At 45.1% G+C, this 24,390-nt stretch overlaps 1 protein-coding gene across 2 annotated transcripts; it reads left to right on the top strand.

Annotated features, from left to right (window-relative positions):
- The first annotated feature begins 820 nt into the window (after positions 1 to 820).
- On the top strand, positions 821 to 24,059 carry dipk2ab (divergent protein kinase domain 2Ab). Of its 2 annotated transcripts, none has more exons than XM_034560620.1 (4): positions 821 to 1,272; positions 7,011 to 7,870; positions 18,347 to 18,650; positions 21,849 to 24,059. In XM_034560620.1, the coding sequence occupies exons 2-4, from the start codon at positions 7,217 to 7,219 to the stop codon at positions 22,217 to 22,219; spliced, it is 1,329 nt and encodes a 442-aa protein (XP_034416511.1). In that variant the 5' UTR covers positions 821 to 1,272; positions 7,011 to 7,216; the 3' UTR covers positions 22,220 to 24,059. The 2 variants fall into 2 exon arrangements, with proteins under 2 accessions (XP_034416511.1, XP_034416512.1); XM_034560621.1 differs by having other exon boundaries at positions 21,873 to 24,059.
- Positions 24,060 to 24,390: the final 331 nt, after the last annotated feature.

The following is a 24,390-nucleotide window of genomic DNA, read 5'->3' on the forward strand; positions in this document are numbered from 1 at the left end:
TAATCCACGTGGAGCTCGCAGGAGCAAACTGCGAGAGCTCCGGGTGGATTCTCCACTTTCTGTCTCTCAGCTCTAAGTGAATCAAGCATGCGCTTCAATTGGCACTGCATTAAGTGAATAGTCTTTTGGTAGTGATGTCATGATGAGTTACTTCGATTGACATACAAAAATGACAACATGTGATTGTGAGACTGTCCAACCAAATACAATAAACATTAACATGGTTGAATTAGGCACACTGGTCCTATTATGCAGTTGATGGTGTGGACAAGTCCAACTTTCCATTATGTTGTCTGAAAACAAAGGGGCTGTTTTGAAGCTTGGCTCACAATGCAATTAAATATTAATCAACAGTTATCTGTTTTGCCTTGATTGCGTAATTTGTGCAGGATAATCTCTTCATAATCAATGTTGTAGTGCAATTCTGACACTGACACCTCTGATCCCGGCCACATGCCCGCCATGCTTTATTCCACCAAAGCAGTCCACTATGACTGCAGAATGCTTGTAATATTTCGTACATAATCTCTTTCTATGACCTGCAGTATTTTATGTTGCTCTTTTAATTAATCTACCACTTTGCGTTTATTATTAGTTTATGTGAATGTCTTCCGCCAAATGTCGCTTTTAGACTGACTGCGGCACGAAGAAAGAACACAAATAAATCGCTATTTGGGCAAACTTTGCACTGGGGGCGGTATTCCAGACAAGACAATATTAGAATACTCGCTTAGCAACCGCTGCCGTAAACGGGCGTCGGGTGTCGTAAAGGGCAAAGAGGCTGGTGTTGAAAAGCCTCGAAACAGAACCCATTGTGGTATTGGAGGAGTGAGCCGCTGCCCGAGAGGAGAGAAAAAAAAAAGAAGGCAATTCCGTGGCCACAAAGGGACTCGCGATAAGCGGACGGACGTGCACGCACAACGCAGACGTCTCTGTCTTTTTGTGTGAGGAGGACCGCGTCGTCCGGTCAGAAAGATTCGGTGTACGAAGAGTTAAGACTCGACATCCCAACTGTTTATTCCAGCAGCTAGCAGGCTAGCTGGCTCGATACCCGGGAGCTAGGCACGGGGAGTCCGTGTGAGTTTGCCTGATAAAGCGGTCTCCGTCCAGCTTTGAAGAAGCTGTTTTGCGCCTCACTCAAATCGTCGGCGGAGATTTTTTTTAAAGTATGCGTCGCCGCAGGCAGCCGCAACTTTAAAGAATGGTATCAACTGAGCGGTGAGCGTTACACTCCTACTACGGACCCGGAGGGAGACTGTAAAAGTCACACAGGTTTGTTTCAGTGTTTCTTCTCCTCGTTGCAAACCGCGTTCACGTTGAACTACTCGCTGTTGTTTTTTTTTTTTAATTGGGAATTGCCCCAAATGTGAATTCGAGGGCGATTTGTTCAATCTCGACTCGAGTAATTGACTAATAAAGCGTAAACTCTCTTATTGTATTAGTTTTTTTTCAGTATGTAGCCTTCAAATGTGAGAGCGTGCGCGCGAGAGCGTCACTGTTGCTAGCGTTACCTCAGGACTGATGACATGATAACACAAGAGAGGACAGTTTTTTTGTTTTTGGGAGAAACAACCTATGTTATCAGATGCCCGACATGCTTTTGATGGGATTTGGTTACAACAGAAGCTATCTCTGGCATCTCGGCGTCACGTTACCTGCCATGCAATTAGACGCCGTATCTTTTTTTTGTTGGCAGCTTTTTCTTTTGTTTGAAGCGTAATAGTCGTGACCACCACTGGTACCTAAACGCAACTTAATGACTACTACAAAACAAAATAATGTACCAGACTACAGTTTGGTGTCTCTATATACTTCTAAACATATACTAATTTGGTCGTGTGTGTGCAGAACATATATTGGAGCAACACTAAATGATGAAATGAGAATATATTTGATTGGCTTGAGAAAATAAAAAAAAATTATATAATTTGAAAGTCTTTCTTCAACAAAACATGTCTTTGCATTGCTTCCGATTTACTAAGCACTGCAATGGTTGGATACTCCAGTGAATGTACCTCCACATGTCTCCCATTGGCCACCCTGATATGGATTGATTTGGTATATTTGTTTTGTCTGCGTAAGTAAACAGTAGAGTGAGACGTTTGCTTGTCAGGTAGGAAGGCACATACATTGCAAATAATGGCGTTAATTGCAATCCTGGCTGAATTGACATGACCATGAGATTTTTGTGATTGCACGCTTTTTGCAAACCTCTGCCCTTGATTTCTCCCAATAAAAATACATGATTACAAACGGTGCTACGGTTTGATTCAGATAAAATATAAGTCCTTTTCCGATTTTTCTCTCTACTGTCCTATGAATAGAGCGGGCTGCTAGGAACGAATTTCATTTAGTCATAACGGGTGACAAATTGTGGAGCCTTTCTGCAAGGTTGGTCAAGGGAAGTATGAAAATAGACCAATTTGAAACACTTCAGACTTTCTGCTGGTGTTTGATTTGAATGTTTCTCAGCGCTCTGCCGGGAGCAGCATATTTTAGTTTTTGACCTTCAAACTCACCAAATCCAACTCTGATAAAGCAACTTCTACAACACATGCAGCTTCATTGGAAGTGACCTTTAAATTAAATAAATGTATCTTAGGTCATCAATCCCCTCTCCCCCCCCCCTCCTCTCTCCAAACATATTTCCCATTTGTTTAAAACTAAAACTTGTTTTGACAGCTTGTCTTAATCAGTCCAAGTGTAGCTTCAATTAGATGACACCGTTGTTTTTGCAATGGATTTAACATGATATTTAAATGTGTGCCAGAATGATGCTGTCTTGTGGAAATGTACAGCTGTTTTTAAAGTAAACAAAAACAAACATGTTTATCAGTTGGAAGAATCCAGAGAATCCCCATTTTAAGTGCGTCCTTCCAAACGGCTCCGTCACTTTGACGCAAAGTGGATATCATTGACATTCCTAATATAAACCTCTATCGTTTGGTTTTGGCCAGAGATGAATGGTTTAATGTTCATGTGGGGTTTCTGCAATTTGATGCTTATGTTCCGACGACTCAATTTTCCATTGGGTGGGCGACTGTGGCATTTGTATCTATCCGTCACCGTCTGTGTTTGCTGTACTGAGGCATTCCGGTGGCGGCTGAATGTTTTTTTTTTCCTCCTTTTTTCTTTCTATCAAACATTATCGACTCCCCCGTTCGATAACCTTGGCAACAGTAGTTCCTCTATTTAGCTCGACCCCCACATTGCAATGGAAGGAGGGGGCTCTTTCCGAGCTTTGACTCTGTTTTGGTGGCAACACCGGCGTACTCGGTGGGTAGATGCGTTTGTATGTTTGTTTGCATCCGTTCCGAGATGGAGAGGACTGCTACTCTGTATTCGTATGGTCTCTTTCCATTCATCTCATCACAGAGCAATAACTCAGTTCCTCTCACCTTGGTGTCCATTAGCTATGCATTAATGATATCTTTTGCGCTGTATTTCTCTTTTTTCTTTTTCCCAACCCCATCCAGTGTATGCCAGTCTTTTTCAACACTTCGTCTTTTGCACTCTCTTTTGCACACCCAGTGGAATTAATCAGGTGTGTGTGTGTGTGTGGCTTGACTTCATTATATCCTAATGAAGTTTAGCCTCAGGTGCAGTGAAGGAAATGGGTTAGCCCGAGAGTAGCCTTGCCCTCGTACGACATTATCTGAAACCAGTTTTACACAATGAGGTGCGGAAAAGGTTATTCATGGCGGAAATTTTCCCTTTCAACCCCTTCTTTCTTCTCTGTGTTATTCCTGACAAAATCTAAGTTTGAATAAAACTTAAAATATTAGGACATTACAATTTTATCTTCTGTCACGACCTTTGTCATTCTGTTTTAAGCCAACATGGGGCCTATTGCTTCATCTTGTGCCTTCTCTGTCTCGGTAATGAGCCATTTTGCGGCTCTTAACATCTGCCAAACTTGGAACATTTTGAATGCGAGACTCATCTCCCATGCATGAGGAGTCAGGCATCCTTTGATTTGCCCTCTTTTCTTTGCCTCTTTCGAAGCGCTCACCACAGTACTTTGTAGACGCAGTATGCTGAAAAAAAACTTTCTTACCCCAGTTTTGGCAGAGGCTTGTGTGGGATGTGGTCATTTTGGTGCTTACTCTAAACAAGGTTTTCCTCTTGGTGTTTTGCATCGCTCCTTCTTGCAGAGTGCAGAAGGAGCAGAGGCACCGTGGGTCGGGGAGCGGATGAGGAGTAATTTAAAACACAAGTTTTTCTGTGGTTAAAATGAGGTTTATCCAGAAGCAAACACTGCTTTAAGTTTCATTGCCCTTCTATTCTGCCGGGTAACATCTGTGTTGGACCACACAGCGTCTGGCTTCAATTTAGAGCTTTAAGTGACCTTTGACCTTGTCAAATACCTGTATAGGCAACCATGAGCTCTATACAGTCTGCCTTCCTCTCTGCCTGCTCCGTTGGATAACTCTGTGTTGGGATGGCATGCAGCAATAGACAGCGAGGTAGTTAAATAGCGATGGCTTTGCAGGTGTAAAATTAATAAAAAAATAAAAGCCATCTCATCGGGTAATCGCCAGGGAAAAATGTCCTCGTCCTAGATGTCCATGCATCTCTCCGATAAAGTTGAATGTGTTGGCCTTATTCACTTTATTGCTCTGTGTAGGAGAAGCAGCAGCAGGCTATAAAAAGTCTAATCTAGTAGCACCTCTATTCTTATACTCGCCTGCCTCATGCTAAACAAAAGTACAGGATCAAGGATAAGCCATCGGTGGCACCTTCGTGCAATTCATTGTCAATATTTTAATCATTTCAACACCGTGGCTGTCTCTCATTAACAAACGAAATGCAGTGTGTGGCTTATACTTTACACTTCAGCAATTAGTACGATTATTGACATAATCCAGGTAACGCTCCAAAGGTAATCGTGGCCTAAAGCTTTCTCTGGAGAAGAGGAGGCAGCCATGTCTCCTCCCTGTGTCAGCCAGCCAGCTCGTGCATCTCATTACTCCGTCCGGGTCTTGTTCGGGGGCTTGTTGCAGCTCGCCCTGGCTCTCGGCTGCTTTCGCTTTTAGGATGAAGGGGGTGATCATCTTCTGGGCCTGGCTGAGGTTATGTTTTGTCCTCTTTGAGCCGTATGCTGATCCTAGTTAAATCCCATATCTCCACTCAAGATCTCGCAGCTCCGTCTGTGCTGCGACTTCCTCTGTTGGATGCTAAATGACACATGAATCGAGATCTTATTGCAACGGGATATTCAGTTTTCCCCTCAAGCGATCCGCTTCCCCTCGCTCCCTGTAGAAAGAGGCGCGCATCCTTTTTGGCTCCTATCTGAAGTTGTTTTTGGGTGGTTCTTCATACAGACTTTTGTTTCTTTATTTACCATCTCCCAATGCATCTTGCAGAATTTGAATTCATTCTTCACATTAATAAATGAGTGTGTTGGCAGCCTTCTTAGCTCTTTCTGAATGGATGCGGCTAATGGGTTATTGTTCATTCATCACACTGGAGGCATTTTGTTGACGTCGGCTTGATGTGGATGTTCAGTTTCTTTATTTAGTTTGCCCAATGAAATGCTGTTTCAGACTAAATAAATAACCATTTATCTTTTTGTACATTGCTTGCTTCTGAGATTAATCAGATGTATGTATGTATGTAAAGATTTTCTGCAGCTATGTAGTTTAAAAAAATGACGTCAGAGCTTCCAGTTAAAAGATGTAACGTAACTCATTATCCCTGCCATACCTTTGGTACAGCGAAGAAAAGCATACGCTCATCTCTGCCTGACTTTTAGATTTGTGGTGAAAAAAGGGAAAAAAATATGCATGCATCATATTTTTATTTTCTTAAAAATGTATGCAGTGCAGCTGTCTGTAGTTCCCCTTTTTGGGATATGGTCTATTTTTTTACATGAGTGATGTTGGCCTGATCTGCTCAGTGTTTTTTCAGACAGGTGTGACGTAATATCTAGTGTATTCAGCTTCTTATCTGACACTCCGCAGCCGCACTTCAAATTTTTGGCTGCCTCGAGCCCCCGTGTTTTTCCGGATCTCAGCCACTTCGATCTAAAAGCGAACTGCGAGAGGAACCCATCGACAAGCACACTAATCACTCTAGTGTGCGCGCTTGTTCGCCATGCCCTCTCAAGTCAGCGGTCCTAATAGGCATGTCCTAATGAGCTCTAATTGAGGATTGCTAATTTGCATGGCCCGAGTCATTGTCTTTCTTCAAGCGACTTACAAGGCTCATTGCTAAAAGCTGATTTGAGGGGTCTAACTTGGCGTCATCGTGTGCAGGCTTAGTGGGGGTGGGGGAGGCTTCTTGGAGCGTTCTTCTTGTACTGTGAATCCAGATTGTTGTCTCTTTTTCTCCCATGCTTAATTCTCAGTGTTCCCTCTTCTGCTGACATCGATTTGCCTAATATAACTATTCGGAGATTCTTTCACCCCCTCAACCACAGACGTTATTTTAGTGACACCAGCCATTTTCAAAGAAGCGACTTCAAAGCCTAATTTAAAACGGCGCAGGGCAACTCTGATCAAAGGTTAAACTACGCACAGCGTGAGTCTTCACAATGCAAAATGAGATTTCTCCATTTGAAGCGAGAAGAAGATTTCTGAACTCAGTGTAACTATTGCGGTATGCGGGCGGCGTGTTATTTTGCTGTGCATTGAAAGGATAAGTGATGGATATTTTTGTCACGGCTGTGGAAGATCCTCTGAGGAGTCATCCTTAGAGGTGCAGCACATTTTTTTTATTTATACTAGAGGATGTTGTACATTCCCTCTTCATTGGATCATTGACACTTTATTTTCCCTTTCACACTTTTTATTTATCTTTTACATTGGGGCAGTATACAATAAATCATTTCCCAAAGAGAAAGCGCTCAAACAGACAGTTAGTTGGGTACAGGCACAAGTGTTTTTTGTTAAGTTTTATCAGGGTTATCACATCTGAGGACTGTTTTCATTTGATGTCTGTTTTTATGAAAATGTAGCCTTTTCTTTTTCCCTGCTGTAATGAGTTTCCCTCTCTTTGCTTGATTTCAGGCCTGCTGGCTCGAGGTTGCACACAAACACCAAGAAGGGGGAACATGACTCACTGGCCCCTACCGGAGACTGGCACGGGGCAGCTGTGCCAACCTTGCCCCTGCCTGCCGCTTTAGAAGCTACCCCGGTACACCATGACGGAGAGGCATTGAGGTTTGCTCCCTGACGATCGTCTCAATACCTTCCCCCCCCCCCCCCCCACCATCATGCTGCGATTCCTGCCTCTCAAACTTGGCCGCCTGTACCGCTGTCTGAAGCTCTTATTGGTTGTGGGGTTGTTTGTCATCTTGTTGATGAACACTCACAACCTGTTCGCCTCCTTCCAGAAGAATGAGCTCACCGACCGACGCTTCATCAACCTCAACAAGTGTCCCGCCTGCTTTGGCACCAGCTGGTGCCGCAAGTTCATGAACGGCCAGGTTTCCTTTGAAACCTGGGGTCGCCTACGATTCCTCGATGTTTTCAACGTCAAGAACGTTTACTTTGCGCAGTACGGCGAGCCAAGGGAGGGCACCCGTCGCGTGGTGCTCAAAAGGCTCGGCTCCAACCAGGAGCTGGCTGAGATAGACCAGAAAATCTGCAAGAGGGCCACAGGCAGGCCCCGCTGTGACCTCATCCAGGCAATGTACAAGACGGAGTTCGCCCGGATCAACGGCGACGTTCGTCTGCTCACTCCAGAGGTGGTGGAGGGCTGGTCAGACCTGGTGCACTGCCCCTCTCAGAGGCTGCTGGACCGCGTGGTCCGCAGGTATGCTGAGACCAAAGACTCGGGCAGCTTCCTGCTAAAGAACCTCAAAGACACAGAGAGAATGCAGCTGCTCATGACTTTGGCATTCAACCCAGAACCACTCGTACTACAGGTCTGTTTTTAAACTTTGTTTCACGGTTGTGTGTTTTCAGGATGGAAGCCGCTTAGTGTGTGTGTGTGTGTGTGTGTGTGTGTGTGTGTGTGTGTGTGTGTGTGTGTGTGTGTGTGTGTGTGTGTGTGTGTGTGTGTGTGTGTGTGTGTGTGTGTGTGTGTGTGTGTGTGTGTGTGTGTGTGTGTGTGTGTGTGTGTGTGTGTGTGTGTGTGTGTGTGTGTGTGTGTGTGTGTGTGTGTGTGGGTGTGTGTGTGTGTGTGTGTGTGTGTGTGTGTGTGTGTGTGTGTGTGTGTGTGTGTGTGTGTGTGTGTGTGTGTGTGTGTGTGTGTGTGTGTGTGTGTGTGTGTGTGTGTGTGTGTGTGTGTGTGTGTGTGTGTGTGTGTGTGAAAAAAAATAATGCCTTTTTAAGGCTATTTCCTATGTCTTGTTGACTGATGTTTGACTATTACTGTCTTTATTAAGATGCAATATTTTCTTCAAAGAGGTGTCCGTCAGCTGATCTGTGGCCCCAGGTGTTTTCAGAGTTGTTGATGAGGCACAGCTCCTGGATTTCCTTTGCTACAAAGAGGATAAGAGCTTCAGTAAACAAGCCAGGGTGTTGGCCCACAAAGCCCCCAGTAAATTACAGGGTGGGAATCCTCCTCTTCCATTACACCCCTCCCTAAACTCTAGACTACATCGATACGATGCGTCCGCTATCTGGAGCATGCATATTCCTCTGCTTGGAATAGAGAAGGGTTTAAGAGCGGTGGCCTCCCAAAAGACGCGATTTTTGCTGGCGGCAATACTGCATATTTTACACTATGTAGGGCAGTTTTGAATTATTCAAGAATGCATCTTTTAAATGGTCCGATTTGTTTTTAATTTTAATATACGTCTGTGTCCTCTGGACTCGCTTCATTTGTTGGAGACGGCATGTGAAGGGATCTTTTACGAGGCTGCTGACTAATATTAATACCAATAAACCTTAATCCTTCACTAATCTTCCAAAATAAAAGCTTTTAACCATGATTTAGTTTACTTGAACAAATGGACAAAAAAAAACAAGAAATTGTTGCCTTGAAGTGTTTATCTTTCATGAGACTGACAGGTTGCATATTAAGTCTTTCACACAGCTGGACTAATAATAATAAAAATAATGCGCTGCAACATTAGAAGTCTTTCAAAAAAGGCCGCCTGATACAAACGCGATTGTCACAGTAAAATTACGACATCTGAACTTTCATCCTGCATGTCCGAGCAGCCATACTGTATATCATATATGTCCGTATCCTTTTTGCTCACAGATTTACAATCGGCCAATCAATTTCAATCTGTCATTGTCCGTGTCCGAACAACAATGGTCAAGGCCTGTGTAGACATTCAATAACTTATGCAGACCAACCCCCCCCCCCCCCACACACACACACACACACACAATGGGGCCGAGCACCTCCAGGCATTTCCGAGGACAAAAGGCGAGTTTGGCCTTTTATTCCAGTTGATCTATAAAATCTGATTAGCCTTTGGGGTCACTTGCCCTCGCCCTTTCTACTCTTTCCTTTCTCATTTTCCTCCTTTCTGTGTCTTTCTCTGCTATATATTCCCCGTCCGTTTGTGTGCGCTCCACAAACTACCGCCAGATAATTCCATCAGTGTTTTTAACGGTATTTTGCCCGAGTCCAGAGGCTGGATGAATCCCCCGTGCTGAACTTGTAACCTGCGGATATATCGGAAAGAAAGAACCGTGGGTTGGCCAGGGGTAACCGACTGGGCACGGATTATATGGATGGGTAATAAACACAGAAATGTGGCAGACAATCCCAGAGAATCACAGCGCCTGACTGTTCGTCAGCGTCACTGAACTCAAAAGGTGAGGAGAAAATATTTCCGAGAGACCTCCATACACAAGGTTGGGCAGCAGTAGACCATAAAGAATTAATAGCGTCTATAGAGGTTAAATAAGAGACGTGCTCTACTGCAACACCGTGTTCTCCTTTTGGCCCATGAGGTGAGTGCTACTGTGTGGGGGACTGGTTTCAACCAAAGGTAGAGGAATGTGGGTTTTAGGACCGGTAATTTAATGAAACCTGATCTCCGTTTGACGTCTTGTCAAGCGATGTTTCATTTTGCTTCATTCTAGTCAAACACATCTTCAGTAAGCTGGATAGGTCAGTATCACTCGCATAATAAGTTTGCTATATTTAGTGTAAATGATTTCCTACTGTCATTTAGTTAAGTTTTGGATTTATTTTTACATTTGGATAATGTCAATAATGTTTCTGGTGTCTGCTCAGTGAGCTGCACTCTCTGTTTCCAGTCTTGAACTCACAGGCAGTAAATCGGCCCTGTTTCACTATGAGAAACCAGACCTTCTTTGTCAGTGGGAAACAATCTGTGTTGTTTGGGGTCTGTCAAACAATGCGTTTTCTGTGTGATCCGCGGTACACAAGCGTGCACTTATAAATATATACACCCCCACACACAGACACGCACACACCACCCCCACTGTGTTACATGGAAGACAATTTGGCTTTGGGGGGGGGAAAAAAATGATTGTGCATCTTTATCTTTTGGCCGGAGAGGTTTTCTGTTGTAGTAATGCATCTATTTGTATCTCTTTGCCAGCCAGAGAACTTACATGACACTGTTTAATTTGTACCCCTCATTGGACAGTAACTTGGTTTGCATGAAAATTGAGCAATTAATTCTTCTCTATTTCCCCGCCTAGAACCTTATTTGCCATCCTTGGCTTCTCTCCTTTCGTCTATGTGACTCACTGATTCATCAGGTGATGGTTGCGTTTGATGAAGTACATCTGGCCCAGCCTTAAATTAGTTTGATTCAGCCTCGTCCTCCTTTCCAAATCATTAAGCTTGGGGAGTTAGCCAGGAGCATGTGACTGCGCTCCCACTCTTTTTTTTTTTTTGTTTTGTTTTTGGTCCTCAGCCCTGTCTTGCTCAGTGAAGCTGAGAATAGGATGCGACGGGCCTGCGGGGTTAACTCAGTCGTCTCCTGCAGACTCAAAATCTGTGCTCTCCCAGACGGCCCTCTTCCTCTATTTGTTACCCTCTCACCCCGCCTCCCCACAAATTCACCACCTCATTCAACACACGTCCTCACCTGACACAAAGACATGCTCGTCAGAAGGCACGAACCTCTCACGCAAAACACCGTCTTTTTTCCTTCTTTTATCTCCCCCCCCACCCCCCAGAACACAGATACTATATCGGAGGAGAGGCAAAAGAGAGATTAGATGGATGACCTTATCTCCGCTTCCTCCAAACATCTTTGACAGCTGCATTTTAACGCAAATGTGAGGTAAACATTCTCAGCGCTTTGAGCAACACACTAGCAGCTTGTTTGAATTTTCTAAAGGGGGGGGGGTGTGCCTCTTTGGTATGCTATGATTTAATGAGGCTCTGCATAATCTATTACAATGCTCATCCACTTTGGGAAATGAAGCCAAATTAAATGGTATAAATTCAGGGTGGTTCTTGGCAGAAAGTGAGGCAAAAGATGTAAGCTCGACTGACCTACTGAACCTTGATTTTTATTTTAGAAGAAAATGAATGAATTCAGGTCATAAGCAGATGCGCAACATACCTACACACGTAAAATGATGAATGCTTGTTTTTAAAATATAGTGGCTAAAAAAAAAAAAGTGGTCTATATTGGGGAAATATGAGAAAACGATTGTGAAATGAGATATTTGCAAGGTAACGAGATGGATCACAAAATGTCTAGAATAGTGTATTTTTCAAAATTCTCCTTCAGCCGTTATATAGTCTGTGCAGGAAAAACTCTGCAGTTGTATGGTCTGGCTTTCTGGGTCGCGCCTCCTTTTACAAAGAGGATCAAAGCCTGTTTTGTTTTTAGTTTGATTTATTTCTTTTCATTTAATCACAGACACTGCATGCTATCCCGGCTTAAGTAAGAGGCTTCTGTCTCTAAGGCTGGCTCAGTGGCTGAGGTCTACCGGTAAATAGTATTTAAGTTGCTAGTCTGTGATTAGAACCTTTTGTTTTTGGGTCTGGGGGATTGTGACGCTCTTAGCACATAAGAGAGGAGGTTGTGTACACCGCTTAACCCTGCTTCAAGTGCTCCCAAACCCCCTTTCATTATTCGTATAGGCCTTTGTGTACAGACTGAATCCTGTTAGGATAAGACAGGGAGTTATCTGGGCCCGACTCCCCTCTCTTGGCTGCCCTCGCTGGATGGAGGCCCTGGTGGGTGGAAAGGAGAGAAGGAGGAGAGGAGAGGAGTGGAGAGGGGGGTGTTGTACAAACCAGAGCCTTGTGGTGTTTTCCCCCCATTTGAATGAGCCAGACTGCTTGTGTTACCATAATCCTTTCTCTCTTTCTACAGCGCTCCAAACACACACATACACATGCATATACACACACATGCATGACAGCTGTGTTTGGTTAGTTAAATGCCTGTGGCTGAACCCTATTCTCCTATTTTAGATTTTACCCCCCACCGACCCAACGCTTCGTAGTGTGGCAGCATGCACACCAACCTACCTCTCGCCCAGATCCTGAAGATGCAGTTCTGTAACTTTTGAAGAGTCAAACCACATTCACAACTCTCCCCGGGCCCCTTAAGATTGCCAATATGGATCGGAAACAAGTGGTTCTTTACTGTGCGGTGTCCCCTGGAGAGCCTCAGGCTTAATGTTGAGGAAGATTATGATTTTTAGCACACCAGCTTGTCTGCAGTAATAAAACCGTCCGCTGCCTTAAAGCACCTTGCTCCTGTCAGAGAAAATATATAAGAGGTGTGGGATCTTCAAGTCTTGAGCCTTTTCACCCTTGTATTTGGGGAACAAAAAAAAACTTTATTTAAACTGGCAGCGTAGCTATTTTGGAACAAGCTGGAGGCTGTCACGTCCTATTATATTAATTGAAGTCTTTTCTAGCATTTAGAGACTTAATTGTACTTTGTAGGGGGACTTCTCTCAGTTGGCCCCGTTCTGCAGAGAGGGCACAGTGCAGGGTCACTGGCAGCAGGCCCTCCCCCCCGGCTGCCCCCCAAGATAATTGGCGCCTGATCTGAAATACACAACCCTTGATGTAGGCCTCAAACCCACAGTCCTCAGGTCTGAGGCCAAGCTTCACTTGGGTTCCTCCTCAACCGTGTGGGCGGCAATACCACCTAGACTGAGTCAACACTCCTGCCTATGACTTAATACATTCCTCGTTTTCCAGTGGTGGTGATTTATGAGGCGGCTCTGTGCGCAGGGGCTCGGGTTCAGGTCGGCAAGGGGTTTTCTGCGAGGCAACCCTGAGCAGCGCTGCCATGTGTTCTCGTTCCTCTTCCTACACTCATTCTCTCTCTATAAAGCGAAGGCTTGCGGAACTCAAAGACCGAGCTAACTCATTTCTGTCACTGATATCAGCAGAGCTCATTGAATCGTGTGCATGTTCCTTCACGCTGCACAAGCCAACTGTACACAGTCTTATTTGGTCCATCTACCTGACCTCTTGGTTTGGATTTCTCATCTGAGCTCGGTGTACACACACACACACACACACACATACAGCAGCCCTTTCTTGTTTCAGTCCTCTTCCCTTAACGATTTTCCTGTTTCCCAAGACGGCTGCCAGCTCTACAGACTGTGACTTTGCACTCTTTGAACCGCATGTCTGGTAAAGAAAGGGGCAGGGCCTATTCTAAATTCAGATATGATCTCTACTCTACTTTCTCCTCCACAGACATACACCCCATTTTCTGACGAGGCATTTCCTGGCTTCGATATCTGGGAACGGACAGATCGCTGCCCTGTATTGCAGGTTTTGGGGTTGGAACAAAGAGAGAGAGAGAGAGAGAGAGAGAGAGAGAGATACTGGGGAAGAAGCGGGGTGAACAGGAGAAGCAGCAGGAGACGTGAGCAGAGGAGAAGAAAGGGCTAGTGCCTTGTGTGCCAGGATGAGGAGTTAGCACCGGCTCCCCTGTGGGACCTGAGCTCTCGCTGCAAACTAACCAACTGGATCTTTAACTTAAATGGCCAGCAAAATGCCAGACGGGGTTCGCCACACACACAAGGTTAACAGGAGAGCTGCACAGAAAAGCAACATTTCAAGTCCAGCTTGGCAGCCTTTGCCTCGCTTAGCAGATGTGACCCCTTCGTAACGCTAAGCCCCTTTTGATAAACGGGATAAATAATGTTAATTTTGCAGCATCAGGCTTGAAAGTGTGTGTGGGGGGGGGGTTGTGTTATTTTTGTTTGCTGCTGTTGTGTCTCACTTAATGCGTCTGTCCGCCATGCTTCCTCAACTTTAGCGTTTGATCCTCACAGTCCTGTCCCAACTTGTTTACAATGAAGCGGTGCGATTTTCCCTGGGAAAGATATTTTTGAGAATTTAAACCACACCCTGCTCAGGGCTTTAACAAGCTGCACACATGAATCACCTCCGTGGCAAACTACTCATTTCCTTTTTGCTGTAAGTGGTTGCAGGATGAAGGCAACTGGTTTAAATCTTGCATTTTATAAACATGTGTGTGTGTGTGTGTAAGTATGTGTGTTTGATGGACCAGTGTTCTTTGCAGACTGGCCAAGGCAATATCTTGGGAGCCGTTCATGTTTACTCAGCCCCTGAATAGAGGTTCTTATCAGCCCTGGTCACGTTGCATGTTCTCATTCACATGCACTTCAATACAGTTTCACATAGACACACGCATACATGCACAAAGAGACTCTTTCGAACTCTCTCTCACTCGCACACGCACGCACGCACGCACACACACACACACACACCCTCCCCCTCCCCCCCAGTGGCCAGTAGAAGGGCATGCCTTTGTCAGCAGATGTCAGGACGCAGGTGTGTGTTCCTGTGCCTCTCGCTCCATTCGTTTCATCCTCTCCTCCAGAGGCTGCCCATTTGTCTATGGCCCTGTTTCATTTCAGCCCACTCCAATCCCCCCCCCCCCCCTCAAGAGGATGCCAGTGTGTCTGTTGTAATACAGGGAGGGGGGTGATAGCACCCCCCTCTCTCCCTCTCCCCCCCTCCTACTGGAGTGTACAACCTTTAAGGTTAGATTAGTCAGACGAAGGCTCAGAAGTCACTGGGAGGTCGACTGTAATGAGTCAATTCTGTTTTGGTCCGTTTTCCACCCCAGCTTTTGTTGTCTCCAGGGTCAGGCTCATTATTTCTTACTGAGAGATTCTACCAAAAAAAAGTGTACGGAAAATAAGAGAGCATTTGGCTCCAGGTTTTAGAGTTAAAGGTTTTACTAAGCAGGAGATAAAAGTTATATTTTTTTTATCCAATGACAGGGACAAGAAGTGATAAGACCTTTTTTTTTTTTTTTTTTTAAAGCAGTAAAAGCTGCTGAGATGTGACATTGGCAGTTCTGCACCCTTTACTAAAGGGAACTGCAAAATTCACTACCTGTGCCGTCCTCGCACATACAACGCACACGCAGTACCTCCCAAATGCTGCTCGGAGAGTGCAGTGGGTGTAGCATTAGGCTGGGCTTTCCAATGTATCCCCCCCTCAACGCCTCATTGCAGGCATTAATGACTTCTGCAGAGTAACTGTTTAAAGAGCGCCACGGGAGAATGATTGGTAGGACACGTAGAGTATTCATCAAGCTTTGCAAAAGGAGTTTGAATCCAAAGCTCAGGTGCCCACTTCCATGTGCCTGCCGACACTGTTCAGTACTTTTCCACCTTTTAGACTTATTGCATATGAAACTTTGGAAGCTCATGAAAATAGGTATGAGCTGTCAGGGCCCCGGTAATTGACGGATCGCAATGAGCCCGTCGGAGCAGTGAATGAGCGACATCTATGTTAAGACCCGCGGACGAGGGCTGGACAGACATGAAGGCGTTCTCATAACAGCCGTTGACAGTAGCTGAAAGTAGCCTTGGGGCATTCATCCTCCCACCCCCATCTGCCGTCGCTCTACTTTTACTCCCATTCAGGCTGTAACCTGACAACAAAGAGAGAGATGTGTTTAGCAGGCAGGTCTTTGCTGGTTTATTCCTCCTGTCCACTGGAGCGAAGCAGTGAAAGACACTCTGTTTGTCTCCTCTGTTTGCTGTCTCTGTCGTATTCTCTCCCTCCTCCTCTCCTTCTCTCTGTCTACCCCCCCCCACCCCACCCCCTTCCCCACATTTATCCATCTGCGCTGCAGGGGTGAGAGGGAGGATGGTGTTTTACAAAGCAGGTTTAGCCGTAACATTGGACCGGCTAAGTTTTGTCAACAAGACCCAGAGCCGCTTAGATTTGCAGCAGCATAAAGCGATCTGAGGTTTGAATCTGGGTCAAAGGGAAGCGGGACTAATAGGGATGTGCTACCAACTGATCCAGCTTCAACCTAATCTTTTATATACCAACTTCAGAAATTAGAAAGCCATTTTAGATATTTAGCCTGTTAATTCTCTAATCCTAAAATCTCTCGTGTAGGAATGCCCAGTGGCTTGCAACATGTCAGTAGTCTGGGATTGTTTCCTTTCCAGCCAGTACTGCGTGTTTGGGAGAGCAGTCGCTATTATACTTTAGTTAAATTTTTAGTACAAGTTTCTTCGTATCTGCTGGATTTTCTTTTTGTGAGGCATGTCTTCTTCCTCAGATTCCCCTTCATGTCAGGTTTGCTACATCAGAAAATGAGGTATGCTATTAAGTGAAGAGTATTTTGGGGGGAATTTGGGATGAGTCATTACCAAGTCTTAAGGATGACGGGCACAGACGGACAGGCTGCTGGAAGCCAGTAGTGCTTCCTTGACAGACTTTTTGTCTGGCCCACAATTGATTGGGTCACCTCTGGCGAAACGGGCTCGACCAAGACTGCGTTGTTTGCAACTTATCATTGTGCTCCCCTCTTGGTGGTGGATCTTTCTTAAGGCTAATGGGAACAGGAGATGCTATAGATGTACACCACACACTGTCATGGTCCGCCTCTCTGTGTAAAAAGGCTCAAGAGCTTGAATGTTCGCCCTTTAAGGTTTATTTAAAGTTGCTTGTCCAGTCAATTCGCTCAACCAGCCACGGCTTCTTTGTCACTGTGCCACATCTTCTATGTTCCTACATGTTCTACGTGCCACATGTGCAGATACAACATTTGGGATATAGCAGCTGGGTGGGGTTAAAATGTATGTTTTTAAATAATTTGTATTTCATTAAAATTTAAAGAGTTAGGACATCCATGCATATTTAAAATCCCCCGCCTTCCCCCCCTCGACATAGATTGAAAGCTGGTGAAGTATTGAATTACCACAAGTGTAAAGTGAGACGTAGTGGTTCACACCTCTGGCTCACCTACAGTGCCACGGTGCGCTGCCTGCCATATCTCCGGTGCTATCGGGTTTCAGAGAGGGAGGGTTACTGGGGCTCCTGTGAAATTTGAGCACTCGCGTCTGTGTTGCGGCTGCCTGCCAGAAACGGCGTCCTAGGAGAGATTTGTTACATAGGAATTGTGGGTTATCATTATTATGGCGGGGGGGTTATTGTAAAAGATGGAGGGCAATGGCAGAGGGGGTTTATTGTAAAAGATGGGAGCTTCTCACTTGCAGCGAAACCAATGTGGTCTGCAAAAAAAGGGGGATTTCATCTCTCTCTTTTTCCCCTCCTCTCTCTCTTGCTCCCCCCCGGCAATATAATGGACCAGGAGAAAAAGAAAGCGATGTATGGAAAGTGTGAGACACCTGAGCTCATACAGAGAGATGGAAGCAGTAAACAGAGAATCTGGTCCCTTAGCAGCCGAGCACGTTTCCCAAATGCAGCTGCTTCACACCCAACTCATTTAAGTTTCTGTTATATGTGCGTTTGCCTGTGCAGACGTTACGCTTGACTTTGCGTGATTGCAGATGATGGTGTGTGTGTGTGTGTGTGTGTGTGTGCCTGTTTGACATCGATAAAGTCGAGTAAATCTGAGAGGGATTAAGGTTTTGTGCAGCAGCCGTGACTTGTCAACTTCCTGCTAGCCGTATTACTTTTATTATTAATCAATTTTAACCTTGCAATACATTTAATTTCTTGTCGGCATGCCCAAACTGCATCAACGTTAGCCAACATCATGCAGCAGTTAAAATCGCCCCGATGCTGCATCACAACACATATGGCTTTCATGCTAACTGCTGCTAGCACAAATCGCCTCCTATCAGTTCTCTGGAAGCACTGTAGCGTACATCGGCTCATAGCTGTAGGGCTCTAACAGAAACTGGCTCTATTCTTTTATTAAATTTAATCCGTTATACCCAGTGTGGGCTCTGTTTCATGTGATCCTTTGGCAGATGTTCAACTATTGTGCTTTAGAATTGTGGATCAAAAATTACCCACGGGCAGCACATGGCAACTTTGTGTTTTGATGTCTGGAATTTCTTCCTTTTGTCTCTTTATTCAGAGACTAGTTTCTGTGCAAGTTAAACACATATTTTTTGTGTCAGCCTTTGCTTTTAAAAGCCAACGTGGTATTTCTGTTTCTTTCAGCCTAACTGTACATTACGCAGCCTGATGTCTTTTTATCTATTTTTTTTTTTTCCCCTCCCAGAGCTTTCCGTCAGATGAAGGGTGGCCGTTTGCCAAGTACCTGGGAGCTTGTGGGCGCATGGTAGCTGTCAACTACGTAGGCGAGGAGCTGTGGAGCTTCTACAACGCGCCCTGGGAGAAGAGGGTAGACTTGGCCCGCCAGCTCATGGACATCGCCGAGCAGCTCACCAACAACGACTTTGAGTTTGCCCTCTACCTGCTCGATGTCAGCTTTGATAACTTTGCGGTCGGCCCACGCGATGGGAAGGTCATCGTTGTTGATGCCGAGAACGTTCTTGTGGCAGACAAAAGGCTGATCAAGCAGAGTAAGTGTCATTATTAGTAGATGTCTCTATGTCCGAGTCCCACTACAGCTAATTCCACCAGTTGATATGACAATTACATACCTTTAACCATTACTACCACTAGAGCTACACAATAAGATAAATGCACCTAATTTAACAGTATTTATATTTATACTTAAGACTACGTGACAAATTGTGATGCCGTAATTGTTTGTTTACTTGTAAAGGTTGGCGCTTCTCTAAAACTCTAAGTGATAATTGGCCATTAATTGTATTCATGACATGTCTACTCGTGCAGTGGCGGTTCCTCCTCTTCAACCGTTTATCACAGAGCTCCTCAAAAGCCAACGTGTGATTCAAACACTGCTCACAGCCTGAAGAAAGCGCTGCACTCTGTGTCAACACGACCAAATGGAGCTCATGAGGCACTGACAAAGGTTGGAGAAAAAGCTCTCGAGGGACAGTTGGCTGAGGGCAACTTTGCAAATGCTCGAAGCTTCCTCTCTTCTTAGAAAACACTTCTTTAGCACCCCGTGTTCCTCCGACACGCTCGTCCCCATCAAAGCAAAGATGGTTCGGATAACAAGCCATCTCCGCTGCCCTAGTTTAATTTATTTTTTTTGCCCCTCCAGAATAAACTTCATAACAAGGACAGAAAGCGCTATACATCACACACTCAGTGGGGCTGGTTTCTCCCCCTCAGTCGTGCTTCCTGGGGCTACTTCATAGAGAGGGACGATCACCCAGTCAGGCTCTTAGATTATCCCTTCCTGCAGAAAACCTATTAAAGTGATAAACTGTTGTGTCGCAAGGTGTTGAGGTTCTGCGAGCGTGTGGTATTTTTTATTTATTTTTTTCAGTTGGAGAGGATGCATATAGATGTGTAACACGTTGAGGTATTGGCGTCCTGTAGTTTTTGCCCCTTGAGGTGTGTGTGTGTGTGTGTGTGCTCACCAATAGCTGCAATTTCCCACCCTGTCCCAGTAGCCCTCAGCAAGTCCCGGAGCACAATCCAGGTTGAGACTCCCTTTGTCTGGCCCACACATTTAGAGCCTGACGACTCAAGCTGCTTACCCTGGCCATTCAGAGTGTAAGCCTCAAGAGTGTTTGCTTGCTTCTCGCGTCTTTGTGTGTCTGATCTGTCTGTGTGTGTGTGTGCGCCAAGTGCCGGGCCACAGCATGAGGAAGAGGGATGACGGCGGTAATGAGCATTACGAGGTTAGGGCCCTGTGTCGGACAGCAGCCGGAAATAGGCGCGGTAACCTCCACAAACCGAGAATCTGATCCCTCCAATTAGAGCCTGAGATTGAAAGCAAGCGAAAGAGTGTGTTGCGCATCTCATCGGTCCAAGTGGGGGGGGGGGTGGGCAGAACAATTGATTCGCGAGTCATACGCGCAGAAAGTCGTGCGCCGTTGCGCCCGCTCGTTAGGGGCATCCATATTGATGCGGCGGGATAAAGCGCATGCCGTGTTTAAGTTGTGCGGCGCGCCGCCGTGTGTTTGCACAATCCGGTGGTGCGAAAGGAGCCATTCCCCATCATTGAGTTTATAGTGTTTGAGGATGGTTTCACACATGCTGTATAATGTAACACCCACTTCACTCGCTCTGTCTATTCTCTCCCCGGCTTACACAAATACAACCCGCATTTGGAAAACACAGACGCATACATTATTTTTTCTCTCGTATTAAATAATGCACTTTAACACAGCATTGTTAAAACCGTCTCCAACTCCTGAATGCCACTCAGGCCACGCTAACAAGCATTTCAGGCCCGATGTCCCATCTCGGTGTCGCCTTGGCAAGGCGGAGGAGGGAGGTGAAGGCCAGTCCGGCCGGAGCTCCTTAGCATGGACGGCGCAGGAGACGGGAGAGGCTCTCCCACTTATTTGAATTGGAAATAAAGTTGTTTGCTTTGGAAATGTTCTAGCTTTGTTACGCTCGGGGCCCGCTGTAAGAGGAGAACAGAAGGGATTGGGGTGCAAATTAAAAGGCCGAAGGCTTCTTTTAGCCTTTAGCCGAGTCAAGTTCTTTTTTTATTTTATTTATTTATTTTTTGCTGTGCTCATCGTTGTCCTTGAGTATGAACTTTCTCCTCCCTGCTTGTTCTCTTTAGCCGTTCTTTCTGTGTGTCCGTCGGTACAAGGGAACAAATACGGGACACTCTCCAGATGCCACCTGTCAATCAGAGGATCGTTCATGGCTCGCTCTGAAACATTAATTGCTTTCAGCTCACTTTGCTGCTTATGCACGTATATGTGTGTGTGTGTGTGTGTGTGTGTGCGTGCGTGCTTGTGGCAATCCATCTCATCAACCTCACTGATTGAGGTTGATGTGCCCCTCATCTTCGCGGGGCCACAGGGGCCCCTTGCTAACAGGGCAGCGCTGGATGTTTGATTGAGTTGTTCTGATGAGCCGGAGGAGAGAAGTGCCTTACAACGCTAAAACACTGATTATGTGTTTGCATCCTCTGGGTCCACTGCCTCCCCAACAATGTTATTGATCTGCTTTTTAATGCGCAAACCAATAGCTCTCATCATTCCAGGTTATTTCCTTGGCTCCCTCCGTTCCCAGCACAATTCTCCAAGGAGAAAAAGCAATGTGAAATGAGCTGGAGAAAGGGTTTTATTTGCTCAATAAATCTGGAAAGTGTTTCATTTCTGTCAAATGAAACTTTAGATAGTAGAGTTGTTTGGCTGTGTGCTTTGAGAAAGAATTTCATGTTTGTGCCCACGGGTTGTCAAATATCGCATCTCGGGCCTGTCGGATTCTGGTCAGGTTGATTTCTTGGTGAATAATTTGCACTCAAACTGTTTGTTGGTAATCACTTTAAATCAGTTGTCCTTCAAAATATATATATATATATATATATATATATATATATATATATATATATATATATATATATATATATATATATATATATATATATATATATATATAGAAACCCTAAGCACTGTGCAAAAAATATATATAAATGTGTATTCCCCTGTGATACAAAAACATTTAGGCAATTTGATTTTCATCAGACAAACTGTATTGCATATTCACCTATAATAATAATAATAATAATAAAAAAAAAAGCTTATGACCCAATCAATGCTTTAAAAAAAAAAAAAAAAAAGTAATACATTTGAAATGAATGTTGTGCACCTAAGGACGATGTTAATATTATTGACTGTTTTATGACCACTGTTTTTATTGCTGTGTGTGTGTCATAGAACTGCCTCTCTGTCTCCCTGCAGACAAGCCAGAGAGCTACGACGTTTGGTACGAGAGCCGCTTTGAGGAGTGCGACAGGGAGGCCTGCCTGTCTTTCTCCAAGGACTCCCTGTGCTCCAGGGTCACAGTGGACCACAACTACTATGCCGTGTGCCAGAACCTGCTGTCACGGTACGCTACATGGCGGGGCACCACTGGAGGCCTCCTCCATGATCCCCCTGCCCATATAGCCAAAGACGGGCAACTCTTGACCCTGTTGGACGAGTGCACTAGACCCAAAAAGCACTACGGCCGCTTCCAGGCGGCCAAGGAACTGCGTGAATACCTCACACAGCTAGCTGCCGCTTCCTCCTCTGCCACGGCCAGGTAATGAATGGAGTCGGCGTCAGCCGGGCGCACTGAGAGACTGGATCCTGTGCTCTTTATCTCCAAACTCTTGAGACCCTGCTTCTTGTACATGATGTCATTCCTTCCTCTTTGCCCACCAGAGCAGGAAGGTGTTCGGGGTCTTGCATCAGGAAGTGTAAGAATAAAAACTTCAAAGCAGATTTATTCAAACTCTAGCTTTGAACCTGTCTTTGCTCCTGTGAGAAAGAGGGGTGGTCCGCCAAGAGATTCTGGTTAGAACCAGGATGGAGAGGGGATTGAGGGGAACCTCTCCTCCCCGCAGGTGGGCTGCCATGCTTGAGGGTGAGAGGTCTCTGGTAAACGCCTCCTGCACTGGACTCCCGCAAACCAGAGTACCCAAGCAACAAGGGCAGCATAGCCCCGACCCCATCCCTCCTTCTCAATCCATCAGAACTGTTGTGTTTTGTATCATTAAATCTTAACACCTGTTTAATTTGGCCCCCATGATTTCTTGTTGTTTTTTTATTCAGGGCTGAATTTAAGTACATTGGTGCGTTTACATTTTTGCTGTGCCATGGCTTTTTTTCCCTTCTCTGTAGCATGGCTGCAGGGAAGGCGGAGGTAGCATGAATCTCCTACTGTCAGGCGGCAGGGAAGGCCAAGCTCCAGCAGGTAGAGAGGCGGGGGCGTTGGTTTACATGCAGGAGAAAAAGAAAACCCTCAACGGCGATATAAGTCTAATTTCCTGCTACTCAAATCAATCACTTGATTTCCGAGTTCCAGGATTGTGGCAATCATCTTTTTTTTTTTGTTCATTTTTTTTTTTGGAGTGAGACAGCTGCACATAGGAAAAGGAAGGGAATAATTGGACAGTGGTGGTCCCTTGATGCAGATGTGCCTATACCAAAGAGGCTATATGTAATATTAAGTACCATGAGCAGTACAGAGTGACGGCACCTTTCCCTCCAGTTGTTTCCCAATAGCGCTGTCCAAAGGGGCTGTAATGTGTACACAATCCTATATGAGCTGGCAGGCCTGCATTCTGATTGATCTTTTTCAATAAGGGCCTAATCCAGAGGTATACCGGTCTAAGATTGGACGTAGAATGCCACACTATCCCCTCTGCTTTGTTAGCCTCCCATATGATTGATAAATGATGGTCGGATTGACCTAGGCGTGCTTTTCTTCGACAGCGTGACTAAATGAAAGGGGCAGAACAGAAGTGATTCTTTAGAGGACGAGAAAACACAATAAAGCAGCGCAGTAGTGGCCTCCAGTGCCAAATTCTCTTTAAATGTGCGTAATTGATAAATGAATCCTTTTCTCAAACTTCTCCCACCAGTGCTGAGCGCAGTAAGCTCTATCAAGTAAATGTTAAAAAGGGGAATGAATATATCCTAAATTACTTCCTTGCTCCAATAACGGCTTTTGACCTGGCCCAGAGATTTCTGTTGAATATTTAAAGACTTGGCACTACTTAGGGGGTCGGATTGGTTTCTACACTCAGTGCGCCAACGAAGTTAATGCATAATCGCAAAATGCAGCCTCATTTGGGGATGGATTATGAGAGATCTTAACTCTAATATAATAAATAAAATAAAAACATCCACTCTTGGGCTCCGTATGTTTTGTATTTCATCTGTTTTGATGTCGTAAATCGGATGCTAAATGCCCAGTGGAGTGTTGTGTAGCACGGCCCAGGAAGCGAGTAAATAAGAGCGACTCCACGTCGAGGCTCACTAGAAGGCACAGCGGTTGCTTTTTGGCTCCTTCAAGACCCGAAAGCTGACGAGATCCCTGCAAGTTAGGAAAAGCAATAAAGAGAAGTTTGCTAATGGATTTCTGTTTTTCAACCCCCCCCTCCTTTTGTTGTGTCAAATATATTTCTGTTACCCCCCCCCCCCCCATGGAGGACGTCGGACCTGGAAGGATTTGTACGTGCGTAACTTACTGTCCACTTTTGTACTGTAATTTTATTTTTGAGTATATCAGCATTGTCTGATTTTTTTCCTGTGCCTTTCATTCAAAAGTTGTATTGACAACTTTTAGTGGGTTTAAATATTCAAATAAATGAAGATATATATATATATAGATATATACAAAAAACGCTCTGTGTGTGTGGACTCTTCTTGATTCTGTTTCACTCTTTTTATTATTTCCAATTTAAGTTGCAGGCCATTTGGCTCTAGTTCA

The sequence above is a fragment of the Cyclopterus lumpus genome, chromosome 20 (assembly GCF_009769545.1).
Source record: "Cyclopterus lumpus isolate fCycLum1 chromosome 20, fCycLum1.pri, whole genome shotgun sequence".
Classification (NCBI taxonomy): domain Eukaryota; kingdom Metazoa; phylum Chordata; class Actinopteri; order Perciformes; family Cyclopteridae; genus Cyclopterus; species Cyclopterus lumpus.

Excerpts from the sequence above, each read along its gene's own strand:
- dipk2ab (XM_034560620.1), top strand. The coding sequence starts at position 7,217 with ATGCTGCGATTCCTGCCTCTCAAACTTGGCCGCCTGTACCGCTGTCTG. Across the intron at positions 7,871-18,346 it reads CAGAACCACTCGTACTACAG|AGCTTTCCGTCAGATGAAGG; the intron begins GTCTGTTTTTAA and ends TTCCCCTCCCAG. Across the intron at positions 18,651-21,848 it reads CAAAAGGCTGATCAAGCAGA|AACTGCCTCTCTGTCTCCCT; the intron begins GTAAGTGTCATT and ends TGTGTGTCATAG.